The 25,231-nt window shown below is 39.3% G+C and overlaps 1 protein-coding gene across 1 annotated transcript in view; it reads right to left on the bottom strand.

The window, feature by feature from the left end:
* Window positions 1-25,231, bottom strand: part of mrpl23 (mitochondrial ribosomal protein L23) — a 71,960-nt gene that overhangs the window by 22,426 nt on the left and 24,303 nt on the right. Inside the window, exon 4 of the mRNA XM_088340904.1 lies at window positions 6,535-6,608. Coding sequence (XP_088197030.1) covers window positions 6,535-6,608 — 74 coding nt within the window. The remainder of the gene's footprint in view (window positions 1-6,534; window positions 6,609-25,231) is intronic.

Here is a 25,231-nt window from a genome sequence, read left to right as displayed (position 1 = left end):
ATACACGCCCAACCACCCACAAAGATGCCGACGGCTATCTGTCGTAGAAGTAGACAACAGCCTGATAACAACAATTGGTATCAACACAATTAACTAGTCCCATGTTAGGTGTGATAACCCAAGAAAATCAGATCGTCTTGAACTGCCTTTTTAAACCTCATATCTAAACCTCAGGAATCCCCATGACGCACACACAAACAGCTGTTCACCATCATTATCCCTTCCATCTATGTCACAGACAACCCCCACAACTTACCCCGTCTCATCCCCAATTACTCCTGTAAACAACAGACCCTCTCAATTTCAATCACCTGTGCCTAGCACCACAATTCAAACAATCTTAGCTACCAAGCACACACACCAAGACATCTGCATGACAAAAATAAAAGTTGCAGAGAGTCATCCCTACAAAGCGGTGCAACGTAAACAACCAGGCACTCTGCCTGGCGCCTCACCGACTCTCAGGAACGGCAAGCTGGTACTTTTTTTTTTTTTTTTTAAAGATGCATGGCAAAACAGGAAATGCATCAGCAGGGGCCTATCAAAGGACTTTATCAGACCAGTGGCAGCCCAAATGACAACATGGGCGGTGCCGAATGCTTTCTGGTTGATCAAAGTGGCAACTGTGTCATTAAATGTCAGGAGGTTAGGGGTAATCAAGAAGCATCCGAGCAAGAGTACTCGTGTGTCTTTATGTTGCCCTAAATATCTGAATGAGAGGGAACTCCTGTAAATGAAGACGTCAGAGGAGGCTCCTGGATAAAAAAAAATGTAAGGACCTTTGTGTCATAAACAAAAGATTAAGAAAAAAAAAAATTTCAATTGTCAAGAAATTGTTATGTAAAAACATTATCATAAAATAATATTCGGAGCTTATTAGTTTGGAAATAAAAGTGCCTTTTTATAAAAAAAAATTAAAAATAAAAAAAACAGAGATCCCTCGGTTTTTGTGGTTAACGGGGACCAGTACCACCTGCGAAAAATGAAAATCCGCAAAGTAGCGTCGCACCTTCATAAAAGCTCCCAAAGGGTTAAACTTACCTTGAGATTACATCATTACCTACTTCAAAGTATACGATTGTAACAAATTACACCTATTGATCTACAAATATTAGCACACAGGACATAATTGCAGTTGAATGGATAGTTTTATTGTCATTACATAAAAGAAAAACAAAATTGGAGGGCTTCTCCTTTGAGAGTAAGGAAGCAATTTCGAGAGCAGCTTGCTAGCTGTGCGCTAGTATTGGATGTCCTCGATTTGACCCAAGTTTCCGTGATGATTAAAATAAAAGACTACCAAATGTAGCAGTTTCCCACCAGTTGTAGCTCCAGTAATTTAATTTATGGTTAGTGGATGTGGCTTTGCTGAAATACAGTCTGCGGAAGGGTAGCTTGTGAGGGTTGTTAGCTTAGCCGTAGAAGTAGACTCGTTATTAGTTTCTCTCCTAACGTGCCTGAGTCACTTCTGGGAGCCAATAATAATCTAGGGAGCACCTAGGAGTTATCAGCTGTAACGAGCCGCTAAATGCTAGCGATCGCTATCCTTCCCATCTTTGTTATCCTTGTTTTGATTTGGAGACAGAGACTGCGCATGCTCACAGAGGCTGTTTGACTGGCAGCATACAGCCACGCACGCAAACAGTTATGCCCACCCAATATACGCACACACAATCTGACCCATGCAGTATTTTCTCTGTGCTCTCTCTGACCACAAAAATCAAAATGTTGATATCAATAAAAAAAAGAAAATAAGACTATTCATTAAAATCAGGGAAGTAGCGAGGGAGTCTATGTATCACACACACACACACACGACTATTTTTGGGGGTGCGCCTTATAGTGCGGAAAATACGGTAATATTATTTTTATCATGTGGAATCATTTAGGACAAAAAAAGAGAATTTTCAACTAATAAGTTGACATTCTTAACTGGTGAAAATGGGCCAAAAGCAGAGGGCAGTGAGGACAAAGTGGCACAAGTTAAACATGGTAATTGATGTGATAAGCAAGGGTGAGGCAGGCCAGGGAAGGAAGCAGCGCGACAGCCAGGCAGACAGACAGAGTGTTTGAGGAAAGCCTGTGTTTGCGTGACTAGGTGAAAAGGAAGAAAAGGGAGGGAATGAGAGTGGGAGCCACAGCAATCCAAATAGTTGAAAATAAAATTCCTCGTAGATAAGCAACATTTCCACGTCGAGCCAGCTGCTCCAAAGAGCCGCAGATTCACTCAGACCAGAGATCAGCAACAAAAAGCAGTGTGGCAGGACAGCCACATCCTGTGCCCCTTCCCAGCCAAATAAACACGTAGGAAATAGGCTTTGCTCATGCTGTGAGTTTAAACCTCTATACTGTCCACTCTTACCCATCAACAGTTGAACGTCACTGTATTATTGATGAAATTGTTCACAAAAAGTTCGGAAAAGCACAAAAATCCATGCTTTTGAATATATAAAACAATTTTATTTGTCAATGTACCCAATGAAAAAGGATGCCTCTTTAGGGACTATAAGGCGTACCTTTAAACGCCAATTGGCCAGAATTGTGAAAATGCAAAATATAACCCGGTGCGCCTTACAGAATTCTTACACTGTACAGAATACAGTGGATAATATTAAAAATGCATACAGTAATTATAGGTATGCTTTACTGTACATGGTTTTTCATACAAGATTTGACTGTATTTAACCACATTTCAGCAACAATTGTAAAATGATTGATCAAATAACTTAACATCGCTGACTTAAATTGTAAAACATTGTATGCAACAGGAATCTAACCAGAGTAGTGGCAGTAAAAGCGGTGAATTCTTACCAAGAGACCACCAGAGGTATAGATTAGAGGTCGACCGATTATCGGGCAGGCCAATTACCTGCACCGATATTTGGAAATTTGACTGATATTGATAACGGCATATTATTTAGACTATTATTAACACCGAACAACAGCCAGGCCGATCTTTTCTCTTCCAACCTGCCTTCTGTCTCGGGCGCTACCCACCTCACACCTTCTTATTGGATAAGAGACCCTTCACATGAACATAAACTCCAATTTTCCTATGCTTCTCAGCGCTGCTCTCCCGATAGAACGAGTGTCTCGATAGTTTATTGTATTTTATTAAGAAATACTGATTAACATGGTTAAAACAAAAAGCCATGGATGTCATATTTGGCCCCAAGGGGAATGGTTGTAAATTTACACATCAACATTGGATGTGGATGCTTCCAATTGAAAAAAAAAAAAAAAATCAACACAAGTAACTTAATTAAAACTAGTCGAACAGAAATCTAATGCATTTTCTCAATTCACCAAACTCCAAAAAGCGTTTTTGCAGCTGGACAATACAATACGTACGCAAGATCTCTCACAAAGATTAACTTTTGTTTTGATGTAAAACAGCAGAGCATGATATCAGCAATGATTACACCTTAATGCACTTCATATTTGCCAACTAATTCAGCTCTGGATCTCGACCTCCCCCAATGTTCTAATCACCACGAAAAAAAAAACCCACTCAGAATGCACTTTGTGCCAGCAAAAAGGCAATACTTTTATGTGGAATGCATTGAAGAATAGTAAGGTAATAACAACGTCAGCCAATAAAGATATGAGAAACACTTCCCTCTCAAATACCTTTAAGATAGTTACTCTTTACCATTTTTCTGACGCCTCATTAAAATGGAGACACATTGGAGAAATACATATGTAAATTAAGAATTAGTTCCATTTGACAATTGCAGTAATATTTTGGGGCCGTGTTTGTCAGGTGAGTGTTTCATAAAATAAGATGGTTGTGTTTTTCCTATTCGTTTGTGTCGCAAATAATTTTGGGGTTTTAGTACAGAAATTAATAATTATAAATGTCAACGCTGGCTTAATCACTAAATAAGCCTTGCATGAATTTATACTTTCTTTGCAACAACAACAAAATCAAACAGCATTTTTATCGATACACATAAAGAAGCGTATATAAAGGCTTCTGGGGCACAGCGTACAAGCTTAACACAAGACGCAACAATAAAAACCATTTTTAGAGCCAAAAGAAAACAAATACAATACTTAATAGATTAGTTTATTGAAAAGAAAGATACATTTTTTTTAATGTTAATAGTTTAATGCAGAAAGGACGTTTATTTACATCATGATTTTGCTCTTATTTTTCCCCCTTTTAGAATAGTTATTATTCCCAAACACCATGTACAGTATATGGTACTAACTCTAATCAAGTAAAAGGATAACTAGCATTAGTCCAAAAACGCGAATTCAGACCTCATTTACTATTTCCTGAATGTAAACAGGACTGCAAATCAGCAGTTTTGACACTAACTGACTCATACTGAGCTTTAGAGCAAGTATGCAGCCAGCCTTCGTTTCTTGCTGAGTTTCATTTGGTTTAAAAATTTCGAAGACCACATAATATATGAGATGTGAGATCTAATCCATCCAGTCAGCAACAATAGACACCTCGGCACTTATAGTATTGGTTCCTCTCAGATCGGTGCAAAACAACTGTCAAGCAAACAACAATTGGTGTGAATTTTTCTTACAAGGCCCCAAACAACACACAGGTGCCTTGATGTACCATGCACCACACAATGCACAGAGAACACAAACTGTGGTTCTCCCCTCTCGACCTCCTCTGAAAACAACATTTCTGAGATTCCTTCCCACCCATACACGAATCTCATCACCAATTTTAAGTAGAATGTTGGGGGTGTCAGTTAATCTTGCATCTCTTGCTTACAGAGAGAGAGAGAGAGAGAGAGATGTTGGAAATACTTACACATATTTTCGGGCGGGAATCCGTAGTATACAATTTAACTTTCTGTATTCCCTTTGCCAATGGCTTACATCAAGTAATTTTGGTGAAGAGATTAATTTCACTCATTTTTTTTCGAGGAGCAAAGTTTCTTGGACTTTGTACCTTTTGGTAGTGTCAACCTGGGTATATGAACAATGATGAAAGACCAGACAGAGAAAATCTCAAATCAGTATAGGTTTCCCTTGTCTAACATGGGGGTTCAATAGCAAACATGTGTGGCCGAGAGGACCAAAGAAATTGTGTTTAAGTCAAAAGCGAAAAGAATGGATTTTCCCAAGGGTCTTGTGCCAAACAGATGTAAGGGTAAGAACTGATTGCTGATATATATATTTTTAAAACTGCTCCTCATAGAGTAATCGTTAGCCTAGCACGAAACCAATGTTCTTGCAGACAAAAACAAGACAGTGTGATCGACAAAGGAGGCACTGTTGTTCCACTGTTTCAGCACCAGTACCTCCACTCTGTAATACACACTACACAGGCCCTGATAAACATCCCCCGCTGATAACTTTGCTCCGTCTCAGGACCTCCACAATCTGGCATGACTCCATCATGTCCTTATTCAACTCAGTTGCCCACTGCTCACTGTGTGCGAGTGCAAGACAAAGTTATGTTTCTCCATCTCAACCGAGACATTCCAATGACATAATGTATTTTTTAGCCCTTTGCACTAACCTTGCCCATCAACAAATATCATCTAACACTTATCCTAAAAACAAGTCTCATTCAAATCTAAAGTTAAAAAAAAATGATAGTCCTCTTTTAATGATTTAAGTACTTAACAAAGTCAGGTAAACACACACAAAAATCAAGGTCCATTCCAAATAGCTGGGTCATCCCCTTGGACAGAGAAAAATGTTAGTCATAGAACCCCACTAACGCAATGCTTTCCCTCTACCACAAACAAAAATTATGGAACCTAAGAGAGGGAAGGAGAAAATGTATTACAGATGCAATATTACCTGATGGAAGGGAAGGATGAGGGTAAAAAGGGGGCGGCCACAGTGTGAGCATCAACCTCCAAAACACTATTCCACATGTGGAGTCAATTAGAAACAAACTTGTTTTGCACCAACTATTGGAAGAAAAAAAGAGGGCTTTCTATGGATGTGAGACAGAATAAGAAGGAGAGAACGATAGAAAGTGTAGGTGATGGTGTATGAAGTATGTATTTATAACAATAAGCCAAACTAATCAGCTCTACATCCAAAGGAAAAAAAATTACAGAACAATATACCCTTTATTTTGACATTTATGGGTACTTCTCACCATCGAGTAGTGTGTCTGTAATAATTAACAGCAATTGGAAATTTGGAAGACAAACATTATAAACAAAGTGCATGCAAGACACAATGACGGGTGAGATTGAACCGATACCATAAGATGATGTCGCATAGGAATAACACACTATGGAGACAAAAGAGAAAGACCACTTATGCAAAATTAATAGTTGCTTAAATTATTCATTTAAAACGGATTTACTATTCAGATGGTTGACCAGATTTACGGACCACTGTTTTTATTGGATAACCAATTACCTCGAACTGAGACAAGAAGTATCACGTGCAGTGGTGGCAAACGTTACATACAGTGCAGTGGAAAAGGGGCTTCAGTGTTGAAAGGTCTCCACCCCAAACATAAAAAGTACAGGAGTCAACGTGCAAATGTTCAGAAAACAAAACACAGGGAGACAAGAAGCTGACGTGTTTTCTTACCAGCTGAACATATGCTACTTTATAGTCAGGCTGCTTCACCCGCTGGTTACGGTGATTCTTCTTCTTGTTGGAACCTGAGGGGGAAAAAAATGTTCCTTGAATACGTAATAATAACTGAATACATATATACATGTTAAAAGTATTATCAATGTATTAGGTTTTTTTCACTAATAAATTGAAAATACATTTAAAAATGCAATATGGTGAGAACACTTTTTTTAAAATGATTTTTCCTTTTTAGTAATGCAACAGAAAAGCCACAATTAAGCATCCAATGAAAATGTCTATGATTTTAGTATAAGCATAATATATGCATGATGCCAGTAAAACCAGTTCTAATTCAATTCATTTATATTCTTTAGAGACTTATTTTTTTGTCTTGATTGTTTACACAAAAATGTATGTTTATCAATACCTGTAACTGGCAGTAGGCTAGGATCTCCAAAGCCATGTTTGTTCATTTCCCTTTTTAGATCAGAGGTGAGATCTTAAACCATTGCCTAAAATGTCAATCGTTACATTTGGATCTGGCTTCTCTGTTGCTGAATTTGTTTTTAGTAAATATATATTCATAAAAATGTATACTAAAATGATTTTTTGGTTTGAACAAATTTATTGACACTAAAAACAGAAAACAATCATGACAATCTCAACAGCAATTAAGCACATTCACAATATTATATTCCAATATTACGTTTTTAACAGCAAACACAAAGTGAGGTTTGAACAAACCTTCTCGAAAATCAAACATATTCACAATTTCATTATATAACATCTTTGTTAGTGTCAATAGATCCGTCCAGGCCAAAGTCGATTGTCCTCGGTCTGAACAAATCCACTGACACCAACAGCAGCAAAACACAGCCATCAAGCATATTCACAATTTTTTATATTTGACAATATGACGTGACGATATGACGTTTTAACATTTTTTCCTGACATTTTCAACATCAATTAAACAATTTCAGAGTTATTTTCTTTTAACAGTAGTTAACCAGCGTGTAAAAGGCAATACTATTGTGCAAGGGCATAGCTCTGCCATCCCACCCTCCCAAGCAGCATTCTTCCAGTCCTCTGTGTGGGTCCTTTCCCTTCTGCGTGGGTCCTCTCCCTTCTGGGTTCCACAACCCAGGCCGTTGCTGCCGGGACTCCCACAGTGTAGCTCCGGCTCCCCCCTCCGGGTGGGTGCAGACGAGTCTTCTTTATGGCTGCGTCCTAGGCCCGCCGCTCGCAGATTGTATGGTATCTGCAGCCATTTGGAGCACAGCCACGGGGGGGATCTGCCTGCACCTCCATACCAGCAGGTTTCTGGAGGTCCAGATGGCGTCCTTGATGGCGGCGAGAGTGAGCCAGTCCCTGGCAAAGTCGTTCCGAGGCCTCCTCGACCGACTCACCCCGTAAAGCACGTACTGTGCATCAGGGACCTCTCCTGCTGGCAAGTCCGGGAACTTTCCTAGTTGTTTGGCCATTGTCCACAAGACCTGGGCAGCGCTGCACTCACAAAAAAGGTGCCTCACCGACTCCTGGGCGCCACAGCCAGGTCGAGGGCACGTCGAAGTCGCTGACATTCCTCGGTGGTGCATTACAGCTCTGACTGGGAGAACTTCATGAGCCACCATCCATGACAAGTCTCGTAGTCTGTTTGGGAGGGCAGGATGATTGACGTTGCTCCAAACCGTTGTGGATTCGCCAAACGCAGGCCCCCGCACAGGGCTTACTGTAGCTCGCTCTTGCACAATAGCAATAAGGGCCCTGTGGTTTTGTAAAGTGTGACATTCTTGTGTTTCCAAATCAAACTTCTTCAAAAAATCCCGAATAAAGAGATGTGTTGGTGGCAAGTTAAACGAAACTGGAATCAAACGATTGTCTGGTACAAGCTTTAGCTTCCGCAAATATGAGCCCATCCAAAAACGGGTCATTGCTTGACTTTTCGGGTTGTTGGGTGGGCCCACAGCGTTTTGGAAGTGGAAAGAGACATATTTGCTTCCCAGGAAAAGCTGGAGGTCAGGCACTCCTTTCCCCCCTTTTTCCTTTTTCTTTTTCATTGTATCTCTTTTTATCCTTTCCCACTTTGAGCCCCAGACAAAGCGAAAGATGGCTCGGTCCAGTTGTAACAGCACGTTTCTTTTAGGCATAAAAATTAAACTGATTGACAAAAGCATTGGGAGGATGATCACTTTGATGATTAGGACCTTCCCCTCTATTGTCAGTTTTCTTAGTGACCAAAAAACAAGTTTTTGCTTAACTTTCCTTGTCACGTCATCCCAGTTGGTCTCGCCTCCTCCATCCGCATTGAATTTTATCCCTAGGATTTTCTGGTCTGTCTTTAACACCGTCAGCGGGAGTCCTGCCTTTTCTGTCTCTTTCCACATTCCATAAAACTTCACTTGTGATTTTTCTCTATTTAGCCTTGACCCAGACGCCCTCCCAAACAGGTCAGTCAAGTCAAGGGCTCTTTCAACAGATGCGCGGTCAGTACACAAAATATTAAAATCATCCATGTACAAAACACACTTGGTAATTTGTCCCCCACTTCCTGGGATATTGATGCCTTCGACAAATCTATCTTTTCTTAACATTTGTGCCAAAGGTTCAATGCAAAGAACATAGAGAAGGGGAGACATAGGGCAACCTTGACGTACACCGCAGTTGATCTCGATTGCTTCCGATAAATTCCCGTTAATCATGAATTTGCTGTAGATGTCTCGGTATAGCAGTCCTACCCACTTGATGTATTTTTGGGGAAAACCACATTTTTGCAATACCCTGAAGAGGTATTGGTGCGAGACTCGATCAAAGGCTTTTTCAAAGTCTAGGTTTAGGACCGCTAGTCGCATGTTTCTGTCTCTTGCATAACAAATGGTGTCACGGATCAGCATGAGACTGTCGCTGATCTTCCTTCCCACAATGGCACAGGTTTGGTCTGGATCAACCAAGTCTCCCAAGACAACAGACATTCGTGTTGCTAGAAGCTTGCTGAAAATTTTACAGTCCACGTTTAAAAGCGTTATGGGTCGCCAGTTTTTTAAGTCAATTTTGTCTCCTTTTTTGTGCAATAGAGTAACTATCCCTATTCTGAAACTGTCTGGCATATGGTCTCGACTGGAAAATTCGTTAAAAACAGTTAACAGATCTGGTGCTAAAATATCCCAAAAAGTCCGGTAAAATTCGAGGTTGAGTCCGTCCTCCCCGGGTGATTTGCCTTTTTTCATAGTCTTTATGCAATCATTCAGTTGGTCTTGGGTAAAGTCCGATGTTAAAAAGGGGTCTTGACGCACTGATCTTGAAATATGATCTAATACATGCCCCAATTCATTCTCATATGTTTCTTTCTTTTCAAATAATTTTTTGTAGTAGTCTTCGACCAATCTGGTTATTTCACTACTTTCCTTTGTTATTTGCCCGTTTTCGTTTTGAAGTTTAAAAATCCCCTCATTTTTGCCCATAATTTTTTTAAAAAGTAGCGTGTACATTTTTCCCCTTCTTCTATTTCTCTTTCTCTGCTTCTTATTATGATGCCTTTGCTCTTTATTTCCGCCAAAGCGTTTAGTTCTTGTTTGGTCTCTTTGATTTCATCATTAAAGTCCATCCCCTTTTCTGTTAGGATGAAATAGCGTTGGAGTCTTCTTTCTTTGTTTGCGTTTCATCTCTTTAAGTTTCTTGTTTTTCCCTGCATTTTTAAAAAAGGTCTGTGTTCGTTTCTTTGTCATTTCCCACCATTGTGCTCGTGAATCATACGAGTCTTGAAGGGTCTGCCAGTCTTTGTACAGCTCCCTGTATTGTGCGGCTAGAGCCTCATCCTCCAGCAGGGAGCAGTTTAACTTCCACAAACCCTTCCCAACAGTCATACCTGAAGGAAATGAGAAAGAGCAGGACAGTAGCAAGTGATCCGAAAAAAAAACTGGAATTAATCTTGCATCACTCTGTGCTAAACCCCTCGTAAATAGGTAGTCTATTCGAGAGGCTCTGGCATTGTCACTACTGAACCAGGTGAAGCCCTCCTCTCCTGGATGTATGGATTTGAAACAGTCCACCAGTTTAAATGTCCGGCACATGTCTTGTAATAAAGTTGATGTTTTATCTACTTTAAACTCCTCATCGTTCCTCTTTCTTTCCTTCCTACTTAGGATGCAATTAAAATCTCCTCCCACGATTAGTGGTTGATGGCCTAGCATATGCGACTGGATGTCCTCTAAAAGTTCGTACCTGAGTTGTCTGTCGGCATGGCCGTATATGTTAATGAGGTTAAAATCATTCCCTATATAAGAAAGTCTTGCTAAGATTGCGCGTCCGTCTCTCATCACAGTACTCCCCTTTATGATGAGTTAAGGGTTGTTTATTAAAATGGCTACCCCATCGTTACGGTTTTCATTCGAGCCACTCCATAATGACGGATATGGCCAAATCTCTTCCCACTGTTTATAATTTTTTAGAAAGGGGATGCAGCATTCCTGTAGTAAAAACACATCTGTTCTGATAGTTTTTAAGAACGATAAAACACTGTGAGCCTTAACCTTTGATCTCACACTTCTCACATTGATAGTAGAGAATGTAATGTTCATAATTGTTGTTAAAGTATTTAAACTAGTTAGACAAAACCGGGGGATCTGAGTCCATTCTTTGGTGATCATCGAGATCATCGAGAGTGTCACCTGTGTCAGACACATCACTTAAGAGTAGTACCTCATTTTGAGACTCACCGGGGAAAACTCTGGGACCCTCTGACTCTCTGTCTGTGGTTCCAGGTCTTCCCCTTTTTTCTGGGTTAGGGGGTGAGCCAGAGGACCTATCAAGGGGTCTCTTACTTCCTTGCCCACAAAGGGTCCGATTTTTTCCCTCCCCGACTTCCTCCGTCTCAACTTCATACAGTTCCCTTGTGGGCTTATTCACCGGCAATCGGCTTTCTTCTAAATCTCTTATCTTTGTTTCTGTTTTTTTCACCACTCCCAATTTTGTCTTACTTTTACTCCTCTTTCCAGTGCCCGTATGGGTTTTTGGAGAGTCATTCGCCTTTTCGATTTGTTTGTCTTCTCCAAATCCCGGCAATGGCGTAGCAAACAAATTTGCTAATTTGAACTCTCTTCCAGGCCCTTCCTGATTAATATGTGTTTTCGGAGTGGCAGTTGCTTTTTCTATTCGTTTGTCATGTCCAAATTCAGGTATTTTATGAGAAATCGAATTAGAATTTCCAGGTTCTTCCTGTTTCAATTTTGATTCTCTGGTCTCTGCTCCAGGGGTTTTGGTAGGTACATCTGTTTTTTCAATTTGTTTGTCTTGTCCAATTTCTTTGTGCATTTCTTGATCAATTTCATTGGGTATTTCCATAACTTTATTCATTTCCTGTTCATCTTCATTGGGTATTTCTATAACTTCATTAATTTCTTGTTCATTTTCATTTTGTATTTCCATGACTTTATTAATTTCATTGTCTTTGTTATCTTTATTCATTTCATTGTCTTTGTGACATTTATTCATTTCATTATCTATGTTGTCTGACATCATTTCATTGTCTTTGTTGTCTTTGTTAACTGCCTTCCTAGCTTTCAATTTGTTAGCAAACGAATTCGGGCAGTTTCTAAAGAGGTGATTCGTTTCTCCACAGAGATTGCATTTTCTGCTATTGATACATTCCTCAAAGGAATGTCCAATTGTTCTGCACTTTCCACAAAAAAATCGATCACATACCTCAGCCAGATGCCCATGCTCACCACATTTGCGACAGAGTTTCGGTTGCCCTTGATAGTGGATAAAGCCACGGTTTTCCCCCAGGAATATAGTCGACGGGATTTGTTTCAGTCCCTGAAAGCCCTGAGGATCTTGCCGTAGTTGGACTGGTACCCTCCAGGCACCAGTCCAATAGCCTTTCTCACACCTCACCTTCATAGCCTGGCCTTTTACTGAGCAGTATCTACTCAACCAATAACAGACGTCATCAGCACTGATTATTTCACTAAACATTCTAACAACGACAATCTTGTTAGCATTATCAGTCAGCTTCTCCACTGTAAATCCTGAAAACTGGGACCTCACTCCCTCAAAGCAATTCCAAAACTCTTGATAAAGAGCTGCCGTTTCAAAACTCACATCAAAGCCTTTGCCAGAAGTCATTTTTATGACAGCATGTACCTCCTCCTTTTTAAACTTCAGAATCTTTTCAACAAACTTGTTAATAAAATCCGTCCTTGACATTCCCTCCGAAATTGCCACAACATCTTTGAGCAAGAATCTCACGCAGTTACGTCTCCGCCCGCCGGTATAATGCCCGGCCATGGCAGGACTCGGCTGCTTTACTTCTAACTATGTTAAAATGGTTAGAATTGTAAAATTAATAATTAACAATACTCTTAAAACCGACGCCAATGACAGTATAAACGCATAGAACGAGCAGTGCTAACCTGATGCGTCCACCATCAACCGCAAGAGTTGATGTGTGACGACAATGAACAAATTTGAGTGCATTTCTGCCAGTCTCTCTTTTAAAGTGCTGCACTAGATTCTTAGGAACGTACTGCTGCGGTGGTGGTTTATGACCCATTTTTATACCCAAAATAACAGAAAGCATAAAGGTTTTCCGTCAACTTTTTAAAAAATCGCCACAAATATCAAATGTTTGGGTCTGCTTCGGCCTCGGTTCTGCAAATCAAGTTAATTGGTTATGCTGAAGCTCAGTCGGTCTGGATTTTTAGGCCCGATCTTACTCCTAGTTGAGAGCGGCTTTACGTGTCAAAGATGCAATATACATAGATTGTTACAGCATACAGAATTGAGTTCTCATTGGTGAGGATCCTTCATTGTATGCAGATTTCACCAAATGTTATGAGACTTTAAATTACCCTATTTAATGCTAGTATGCTAAGATGTTTGACAACTTAACATTTATCTCCTTCCCACATTTAGTAAAAATGACTCAGTTCATTTGGAGCATCATTTTTATTGTGAATAATGCTTTAAAATATTATTTTTATAGAGCAAGTGCAGGGAAATAAATATGGAATCACTCAACTCTGGAGGAAAAAAATATGGAATCAGTTCATTTTGAGTAGAAAATAAGGACAGACCCAGTCAATTTTATTTCCCTATTTGATCACCTGGCTTAGATTAAGTCTGCTTGTTAGTCAGCAGTTGAAAACAGTGCACTTATCACACCTTGGATGGATCCTGGACTAAGTACAAAATAATCGTACACCATATTTTTTTTTCTGAATGATGCATGATGGGAAATCCCCAGGCGGCGGACGCATGCGATTGACAAATTTGCGTTTTTCTGTACAGATTTCCTTGTACGTCATACTCGTCTTAAAATGAATGAATGAATGAAAACTTTTATTTCGAACATTAAAATAAAAACAGGACAAAAACAATGAGTCCACAACAAAATGTCACATAACATGTTCGAAAAGGGGTAGTCAAAAGCAGATTCTTATTTTCCCTACCCCTTTATCTTCCCTATTAAATACATTTTACAAATCCTCCTTTCCTCTTGTGTCTAATATAACAAAATCTCATGGATATACTTATTACATAGGTCAGATATCAATAATTATAATAATTACAATAATCACATATTTTATACACTAATCTTCGTAATACCCTTCCCTCAACGGCATAACACGCCTAGTTACCAAATGTCACTGCGGCACCAATGATAATAATAACAATAAAAATAAACATAATATTTATAATAACAGTTCTGATATAATAATAGCAACAATAACAACAAGTTAAATGCATAAAAAACTTACTTTGTACGGCAAAACCGTACAGGTTGACAGGTATGCTAAGTGGATTGGAAAAAAATCATGGCTCCAACAAGACAGATGCCTCTTGCGACCAAAGACAGAATCATCAAACTTCTTGAAGAAGGTAACTCTACTTGTATGGTTGCCAAATAAGTGGGCTGTTCACAATCAGCTGTATCGAAGATTTGGACCAACTACAAACAGCATGGGAAGGTTGTAAAAGTCAAGCGAACTGGTGGGCAAAGGAAGACATGTAGGCATCAAGACAAACGACTAAAGGACATGTCTTGAAAACAGAAAATGCACAACAAGACAAATGAAGAGGAAATTGGAAGAATATTGAGTCATTGTATGTGACAGAATTGTGCAAAATAGCCTAAAGGAAATGTTTTTTTTCACATAGGAAAGCTAAAAGGAAACCATCAATGACGCTTAAGAACAAAAGAACAAAACTGCAATCGGCTAAACATAAGCTATCATGGACTGTGGATGAAGGTTATCTTCAGTGATGAGTCACGAATCTGCATTGGACAAGGTGATGATACTGGAACTTGTTTGGTTCCGTCCTGGTGAAATTTACAAAGGGGACTGCCTAAGCAAACATCAGAATTCCCACAGTCCTTAATGATATGGTGCTACATGTCAGGCAAAGGCACTGGGAAGATAAGCTTGGTTAAATCTGCAATAAATGCACACGTTAACATTTACATTTTGGACAGCTTTCTTACTCCTTCAAATTGACAAAATGTTTGGGATGATGAACTCATTTTCCAAGATGACAATGCATCATGCCACAGGGCAAAATCTGTGAAATAATTCCTTGGAGAAAGACGCATGCAGTCAATGTCATGGCCTACAAATAGCCTAGATCTCAACCCAATTGAAAACCTGTGGTGGAAATGAAAAAAAAAGTCCACAGCAAGGCTCCGACTTGCAAAGATGATCTGGCAACCAGATTGATGAAGAATACCGTTTGTTAATCATCAAGTCGATGTCTCAGGGACTGTAAGCTGTCATAAAAGTCAAAGGTAGTGTAAACTAAATACTTGTGATATGCTTTGATTGTTATTTCTTTGTCTGTATTTCATAATTCCATATCAATCAGAATTGAGTAATACCATACACCTGCTCTATAAAATTAACATTTACTGACCATTGCAATGTTTAATCTGAATTTCTTTTAGAGTTTCTGAATGCCAATATGTTGCGCTTTGGAATGACTTTATGATTGTTTCATGTTTGTGATGAGTTTAGTCTACAGAATAGAATTTCTGAGTGATGGCTTGCCTAAGACTGGTGATTGCATACTTTTTAATAGGGGTTGTACACAGAGGAGTAAAATGATTCAATCCGCTTGCAACAGACAAATTGTTTTTAGTGATTACCCAGAGGTCTTGACCATAAATAAGGGAAGCAACATAGATTTACCTTCCTTGACTGCCCTGTAATGCTACGCACTATGTTGGGGTGCGTTGATTAAAGAGTCCTTAAAAAAGTTGAAAGTTAAATATTTTCTCTATGAAGTATGTGTTAACAATGCCCAGCTAAGTTAAAAAAGCCCTCATGCTTTAATTGTCATTGCACCTATCAGCTTGAATCTTACTTTTAGCAAAGCTGTTTGGGACAGAACACATTAAGTAGAAGAAATGGGGTCAAAAGAGTGCTGGAGAGAGATCTAACGCTCGTCCCTGCGGGTTTAGTATTGTTAGTGTAGCATAAAAATTGTGAAAGAAAGAAAAGACATGTATCAAGTACAGTTCAAACTTCATCCCAACCCGAAAGAAAGATGAAGAAAAAGAGTTTATTCGAGTCCAAGAAATGCACATAATTGCAAGCATATCATGAACGAGTTGAGTGGGACTGCAATGATAATGCAAACCAGGAGATAGCGGCAACAAGTAAAAAAGTTCCAAATTAAGTACGGCTCCTTTAACTTCAAACTACCGAACCGGCTTGGCTTGGCTGGAAGTTGGTTGATTTAATCCAAATCTTGTGTAAAGCAATTACAGACCAATGTATTTACAAGCCAAGGACACTGCATTGCAAACTCTCAATTTTCTGTGCATATTCTCTGTGCTCATCAGAACATTTTAAAATTCCTAATAAAAACACCTGTCACCGCCAGTAACAAAATACTGCCCGGTCAGAATACAGAGACCCCACGCTACTTCGCGCTTCGGTTATTGCTGGTTCACTCCTTCGCAGATTTTGAAAGGATTTTTCTTTTTTGTCATTGATTCCATTGTATTGTGCGTTGTAGGGCTGCACGATTTTGGACAAAAACCTAATGGGAATTTTTCCAAAAAGTATTGCAATTTTGATGGCATTTTCGGTTTTAAAAGACAAGTGTATTTTCTGTGCTAGGTTTTTTTTTTGTGAGTACCGAATCATAGTGAGTAATGTTTCCCATAGAATTTTGTGAGACCTGAGTAGGTGAACAGTCTAGGGCAGGGGTCTCTTACATGATGGCTGGGGGCCAACTAAGCCCGCGGGTGATCGTTCGACGCCTTCACCGTATATGAAAGTTTAAAGGGACAGTTATATTATTTAATGCCTCCTAGTGGTAGAAAAAAAGGCATTCATTAAAAAAAATATGAATTCAAAGAAATAATCCAAAATACATGAACCATTAAATAAACATCTTTTTTTTTTAATAAATACTCATCATTCAAGAAAACTGCATTTATTTTCATATAACATGGGCTAATTGCCAGCCATTTCGCTGCTAAGGGTAACTAAAAACCTCAAAAGGCTGCGCAAGAAAATGGGAGGTAAAATTGTGCATTTTGGTCACTTTGAGTCTTCACTGTTTGTTTTCTTCCTTTTTCCACTTTTTTTGGTTGCGCTACACAGTACAGCAAAATCTAGTCGTCAAATAATACACATTGTCCCTTTACTGTAAGTAGATCTCATTCAAATTGGGGATTCATTTATACTTTTTCACATTTTTCTCTAGTTTCTCAATAATTTTTAATGTTTTTTGGATCATATTTTGTGTCGCAAATTTAAAAATATATTTGAGAACAGTGGAATATTTTTAATCAGTTTTCTAGTGGAAAACCTGATTTGGCCCAGCTTTACCCAGACGTTAGCTCCAGAGTAGCGCTAAGAATTAAATGGAAGGAACTATTTCAAGGTGATGGAGAATTTCCAACGAGTCCGATTGTTCACATTTTTGTTTTGTTTTTCATTTTTGTTTTTTATCTAGCGTTTATCATCATATTTGAGGTCTTTTTGTTTTTTATTAAGAGAAAAATAGTTTTAAAATTGGGCAGCACGGCGGCGCAGTGGTTAGCGCGTGTACGGCACAGTACTGAGGTCGTGGGAACTTCCTGAGTGGGTTCGAATCCAGCTCCCGGCCTTAACTGTGCGGAGTTTGTATGTTCTCCCCGTGCTTGCGTGGGTTTCCTCCGGGCACTCCGGTTTCAGGTGAATTGGCCGGTCCAAATTGTCCCTAGATGTGACTGAGCGAGTGAGTTGTCTGTCCCCGTGTGCCCTGCGATTGGCTGGCAACCAGTCCAGGGTGTCCCCTGCCCACTGCCCGATGATTGCTGGGATGGGCTCCAGCATCCCCGCAACCCTACTGAGGATAAGCGGTGGAGCTGATGAGATGAGATGGAGATGAGTTTTAAAAATGCTTTAATTTTTGGCGGTGCTTGGGTTGAATTTGAGGGTGCTCGAGCATCCCCAATTACACGCTGTATACGCCCATGGGTAAAGGTTCACTGTAGATTAAAAGATATTGCCATGGGGTTTGCATTATTTAAAATACTCCCCTTGGCCCCTCCAGGGAAGGTAAGAGCGCAACAGCGAGACAAACCCATGTTTATTATCAAATCAATGATACACAAACATGTGTATCACCAATAAACCCACATGGTGAGTGACAGGATGAAAAAAGCCACAAATCGATAACACCAGCACCGTTCTAGTTGGCCAAGCACACCATAAATGAGATCAACTATAAATCTTTGAAAAAAAACGTAGTGTCTTACAATTACCTATTGCAATACACCACATCGCGATATCAATACCATTTTGGGTAATCGTGCTGCCCTGGTGCATTGTGTTCTGTTAAACAGCACTCTGAGGGCGTTCTGTGTTTGGTGTGTGTTACCATCTGTGCTCGCAACAGTGATAGGCTGGTGTCACTGTGTGTGCAACTGTGGTAGACTGGTGTTGACTGGGAAGCGTAGCGACTGCTAGCCTTTAGCCACTTGTTACATTCAAAATAAATTCATCGACAAAATTGGACTCTGAGGAAAGTCATGTCAGCGCCACAAAATCGTGATCACCAGGGGGTGCTGCATTCATTGTTATTGCATCCGGGAATGGGCTAAGGGTGCGTAAGGTGAGAAAGCACTAGCGAGACTCTAGGCCCGGCCTACTGCCATGGCTAAGCTAACAACCCTCAGAAGCTACCTACCCCCAGCGAAACCTGTATCTTGCCAACACCAGGTCCATTAGCCAATAAACGGATGACCCAAAGCTAAGATTTGTGGGAAACCGCTACATTTGTGACGGTTTTATTTGAATCATTTCGAAGATCTGGCTAAATTTGAGGACACCCGATGCAAGCATAGAGATAGCTGGCCGCTCTCTAAATTAATTTCTTACTTTGAAAGGATAACCCTTCAATTTTGTTATACTTTTGTATAATGACAAAACAAATATTCACTCAACTGCAACTATGTCTTGTGTGCTATTATTTGTAGATCTATAATTGTTATTTTGTTACAATCATATACTCTCAGTCAGCAATGACTTCATCTAAGTCTAACCATTTTGGGGTTTTTATAAAGGAGCCACGCTACTTAGGGTATTTTCACTCGTAGAAGCTTCTTGTCCCTATCATCTGCGATAACCGAGGGATCTCTGTATTTTGTATCATTGCACTCTGTTAAAAATATAAAAAGAATATTTACATTCGATATTTGGATAATCCTAAAAAGATATATGTATATCATCTAAGTTACAGAAAAAAAATGGAGACAAGTTGATTGAGCCATTAATATAAAGTCTGCCGCCCAAAAAAAAAAAAGACCGTGTGTGTGTGTGTTGTTATATGGTCCAGCAAAAATACAAAACAATGAAAGTTATCTTGTTAACAAGGGAATGTCGGTTAACCACTTCCCCAGCTGGAGATGATAATGACATCATGTTTTTTTTTCTTGTCAGATCTACCCAATTGCAGGAAGGACAGGGCACTTGAGGAGTGAAAGTGGTGTGGTATGGCACATGTGTGCGACATGCTTGCATTCATGCATGTGTGTGGTAAGGCGGGGAGAAGACTTTTCAAACAAGCAGCTTTGCATCATATAAATAAATCTAATGCCATTGCTTTCATAAACTTAAATTTCTTAAAAACTTAGTGTGCAGTGGCCGAAAAAAAGTTCAAGAGTAACTCATCTACAAATATGCATGACGGGCCAATGGCCGGTCATCAAAGTGCTTAAATCTTTTTGACAGCTTTTCTAATTGGTCAATTCAATCTGCAATGATGTTGCCAAGGAACAGTCATATATTAAAACATGTAAAAAGAAACATTTCACTGTGGTCATTGGTGCGAATGTGTGATTTTCAGGTACATGTAGCTAGTATTTGCAATAACAGCCAAGCCTTGCTCAGGAAAATTCGTCAGCAATGTTGTAAAACGCAAATACTCTCCCACACTAAGACAACTGGAGGTCCCAGTGAGAGGAAGGAAAAAAGGTAGGATGCGTGGTAATAGTCACGTTGCTGAAAACATGTACTGGGAAATATGACTACTTTTCTAAGACACTGACCGGTCTCTCCATAAACAAAAAAAGAACGACTTAGAGCAGCGGTGTCGAACTCATTTTAACTCGGGGGCCACACGATAGAACAAACATTCTGTCGGGGGCCGGACTAGTAGATTAAAGAGAAAGAAAAAGAGAGATAAAGAAATAAGAGAAAGAGGGAGGGAAAAGGAGAAGAGGGCGGGACAAAGAAAGCAAGAGAGAGGGGGAGAGAGCGTGAGAAACAAAAGAGAAGTCGTGAGAGAGGGGGAAAGAAAGGGAGTGGAAGAAAGAAATCCAAAGAGAAATAGAAAGGCAGAAGGCGAGAAAAGAGAAAAAAAAAAGCACAAAGGGTAGGAAGAGAGAAAGAGAAAAGAGAGAAAAGGAAAAAAGGAAGTTAGAGGAAAAGAAGTTAAAAAGACAACGAGAGAGAAAGAGAAAGAGCAACAAAGGAAGAGAAAAAGAGAGACACAGAGAGTGAAAGAGACAGAGAGTGGGAGAAAAGGGGTGGGAAAAAAGAGAGAGAGAGAGAGAGAGAGAGAGAGAGAAAGAGAGAGAGAGAGAAATACAAGTACAGTGTCTTTGTTCGAGGCACCTTTCTTTGGCAACATCAAGTTGACATATTTCAACCTGCAGTTTGTTTTTCTCTTGCGCTTCTCTGAGTGTTGTCTCGCGGGCCGGATTCAATCCCTTAGTGGGGCGGATCTGGCCCGCGGGCCGCCTGTTTGACACCTGTGACTTAGAGAATCCTATGACACACACAAAAATGTTGGAAAATTAAACTCCAGGTAATCCTTTCCAAACATAGAGAAAGACAGGAAACGCTTTCATAGAACACTCACAAACCACTCCCACTTTCTCCCACTTAGAGATTGTGGTTTGGCAGCAAGATATCACATTACAAATCCCAGACGAGGAGGGTATCCATGGCAACTCCTTCCAAAATACCCCCGCTACCCATGGAGGAAAGAAAGGGCCGCTTGCGCCCCTCACTCTTTTTTTGCTCGTTCCTGTCTTTATGTTGCCGATGGAGTGGAACTCTCAACATAGTCGAGGATACCTTCACTGACGCAAGACTACAGGATCACAGGGGCCCCACAAGACCCCTTCCAACTCAAGCTGCTTCTGTCTTCCGAGCTCTCCTTTTTGCCAAGCTTTAATGTCACCACCCAAGTAAACAGTGTCGATAGGCCTTTCGCAATGTCGGCTGTGGGTAAAAATATTATTGCCTGCACGATAAACGCAATACCTGAGTATTCTTAGAAGGGTAAAAAACAGTTATACCTTTTTATTTACTCATTTGCATTACTTTGTTCAGTGTTTGCACATCTTTTTCATGGCCAAATTCAAGCACTTCTGAAGGACTTTCAGAGCCAATTTTCTCATTTATCCAGTACCCTTCAAAGAAAAAACTATCAAGTTAATAATTTTAATTACTGATTAACAGCCGTTATTATTATTATTATTTTAAAATTGATCCCACCAACACTAATAATGTACTATATCTAAGGAGGGTGGTTATAAAGTTTAACTTATGTTTGAACTACACTACTGTTAATTGGAACTGGTCATCTGAACCACTGTCTTTGTCCATTTATCTTGCTCATATTAAAAAATCATTTACTTTTTACTTATCAGATTTGGACCGGCATTGAAATTAAACCCATGCACATGACGTCATGTTGCATTACCCCAACTATGAGCGCCATGACAGACGGCAACAGCCCCTGTTTCCATGTTAGACATGACCAAAACTATCTGTAGTCTTACCGTATTTTCCGCACAATAGGGCGCACCGGGTTATAGGGCGCACCTCCAAAAAATAGTTTTTGGTCCTATATCTTCCATAGATAAGGCGCACCGGATTATAAGGCGCTACAATGGGAACGTCGACAAAACAGTCAGATGATTCAGTCAAACTGATTACCCCCTTAACATTCCCAAAGCTTGCAAAGAAGCAAATACGTGTCGTAGACACGTGCGGATGCGGTGTCCGTACGATGTCACTCAAATGCATCATTTCAAATATCATTTGGAAGGTTAAAGTCTTGGGATTCAAGAAATGCCAACCATTCCTTAGTTTCTATTTTCTTTTTCGCTCGCAACTTTACGGTGCATATGACAATAAACACTTGGAATTGAGTTGAATTCACTCAACTCATCACAGCAACATCAAGATCGTTCTAAAACAAGATACCGGGAAAATATAAAGCCGCATAGCTCACCTAAGTTCTCACGTTCAATAATGATACGCAATCATGGTCTTCTTACAACCGTGAGTGTAGTAAATTCAGTAGAGTAAAATGTTTACAAATACAGACTAATGAAACATGTTTCTTTATGGCGTAGTTTAGCAAGCTTGCTATTCAGTCATCTTTTTCGGCCAATTGCAGGGTTTGTTTTGGCCCTCTAGCCAATCCAAGGCTCCGAATAACTTCAGCCAATAGCGATCGATTTAACTGATGATTGACACATCTTTTTCGGCCAATTGCAGGGTTTGTTTTGGCCCTCTAGCCAATCCAAGGCTCCGAATAACTTCAGCCAATAGCGATCGATTTAACGGATGATTGACACATCTTTTTCGGCCAATTGCAGGGTTTGTTTTGGCCCTCTAGCCAATCCGAGGCTCAGAATAACTTCAGCCAATAGCGATCGTTTCAAATGATGATTGACACATTGGTTAGCCAATGAAACGCCGGTATAAAAATCCCAGCATACACCGCGGACTACTCCACGTTCGGGGGAAAATCGAGTCGGCGGCTGTTGCGTAAGTTGCGAGACCTTGCGATTTAATATTGACCCATATATAAGGCGCACTGTATTATAAGGCGCATGGTCAGCTTTTGAAAAAAATTAAGACTTTTAGGGGCGCCTTATAGTGCGGAAAATACGGTACTCAGAAACACACATTCACAACAACAGTCAATTTAATCTTCAGTTATCCTAAATTGCATGCTATGTAACCGTCAGTGTTGGGCATGTTACTTAAAAAAAGTAATTAGTTATAGTTACTCACTACTTCTTTCAAAAAATAAGTAAGAGTCGGTAGCTGAGTTACTCTATAGTAAAGGTAACTATTTACCAGGGAAAGTAACTATTAGAACTTGTTGTATGTAAAACCATTTAAAATGTTCTGAGAAGTATTCAAGTCAGTTGAATAAAGAAGAAATGACAAAGTTGTGTTGTAGAACCTTGTAATATTAATTGCACTTCGCCAACAACATATTTATCCTACACTTGAAGTGCAACCAAAATAAACAGTAAACAATATAATAAAATAACAATCAGCAGTAAACAACATAAAGTGACTTTAAAAAATTAAATCTAACACTCACAAGCAGACAACTGGTCAAGTACTCATATGCTACTGTACTTCAAGAGTTTTGTTCACATTGTCATATGTAAGACAATGTAATGTAAGTTTAACTCAATAGAAGAAATAACAATCTTGTCAGACACATGCTACTGTACTTGAAATTTTTTTACACAACAAAAGTTAACAGTTCAACAGTATAAAGGTCATTAAACACTGTAGTGTAAAATGAATATATCAAACTCTCACAATCTGAAACACTGGTCAAGTAGAAATAGGCAACTGCACTTAAAATATTTTGTTTCAAGTCAAAAATCAACAGTAAAACAATATCAAGTGACTATCCAATCCCTCTCTCTATGTAATGTGCTTACATAAGTTGATAACTACATTACCCATAATGCCACATTGTTACAGTACATGCACGGTTTGTCTCCTAATGTTTACAATAGTATGTTACGGTTTACATGTGTGTGACACAAAAAGTAACACTTGTCCACCCCAACACGCCTCGTCTCAATTTATGTAAAGTGGTTCTTTTGACCATCAGTAAAATATCAGGAAAAAAAAAATTAGTTAGATTACCCTGTTCCTGAAAAAAATAACACCTTTACGCAACGGCTTCATTCAGATCGGCGTTATTCCCACCACTAGTACAGTGGGACCTCGCTACTTCGCGGTTCCACGTTCGCGGGTTCAGAGCTTCGCGGGTCTAAAAAATAATAATAAAATAAATAAATAAATAAATATATATATATATATATATATATTTATTTATTTGTTTTTTTTAAGCATTTTTGAAGGGGCGTCGCGGGTGGTTTTGGTCCCCATTAACCGCGATAACCGAGGGAATACTGTAATGGTAGCGGAATTATGACAAAATACATGCTGGAATGGTGGCAGCATGAAAGATCCACAAAGATTGACCGAAACCAGGTTAAGAACTGTAAGTCAAAGGGGCTATCTAGTATCCAGTGTTCCACCAGTCTGAAATTTATGTTAAAGGTGATGGGTGCAGCCTCTTATTTAACCTGGCAAGCGGCCTAAAATATATAATGGGTAAATATGACACACAAATATTGTGATGTGCTTATTCGCCGTATTGCTTAACCCCAGATTAAATATGAATCTAATAAATTATGTGAAAGCAAACCATACGTGTTCAATTGCACTACACCAACCAGTAACATCTATGGGTCAAAAATACACACTGTCCCTTTAAAAATACTGAAACATAGACATAGTGATCCACCACTATTGGAAAGGCTGACAAAGTATTTCATAGTAGAAAAAATCCACAGGGTTAAAGGGACTGCCTGGAAGGAATCATATTGTGGTATGTCAAAAAAAATGGGCAAGGTTGGACATAATTTTCCGCTGTACTTGCTCATGTTTCTACAGGCACAGTGGCCTCTACAATTCTTATGTAGCAGAACTTTGAAAAAGTTGGAATCAGAGGCAGCTGCCCCGCGAATTTGCTCTGAAAAGTCAAGGTAGAAGAGTTTTTGTAATAAGGGTGTCCAAGAAACAGTATGCCCTGGCAGCCAAAACAAGAAGATGGATACAGGTAACTAAAATGGGATTCTAAAATTAAGTAGTTTGACACTGAAAGCTGACAGCTTTAAGTGTAAAATGTTCAAACTGAGGAATGACAATATGTAGGGAAATGTGACATAACATAATACATCTTTTATGTAACTCAAATTTAAGATGTTTGGCTGCTACATTTTAGTGTTGATGATCGAAAGAGTTATTGCAAATAAAAATATGAACCTCTGCCCGGTTAGAAAACGATTTTATATATATATATATATATATATATATATATATACATATATATATATAGATAGATAGATAGATAGATAGATAGATAGATAGATAGATAG

This window comes from Urocampus carinirostris, chromosome 7 (genome assembly GCF_059441175.1).
Source record: "Urocampus carinirostris isolate Australia breed hairy pipefish chromosome 7, RoL_Ucar_1.0, whole genome shotgun sequence".
Lineage (NCBI taxonomy): Eukaryota > Metazoa > Chordata > Actinopteri > Syngnathiformes > Syngnathidae > Urocampus > Urocampus carinirostris.
This window is presented reverse-complemented; position numbering and strand designations above follow the sequence as displayed.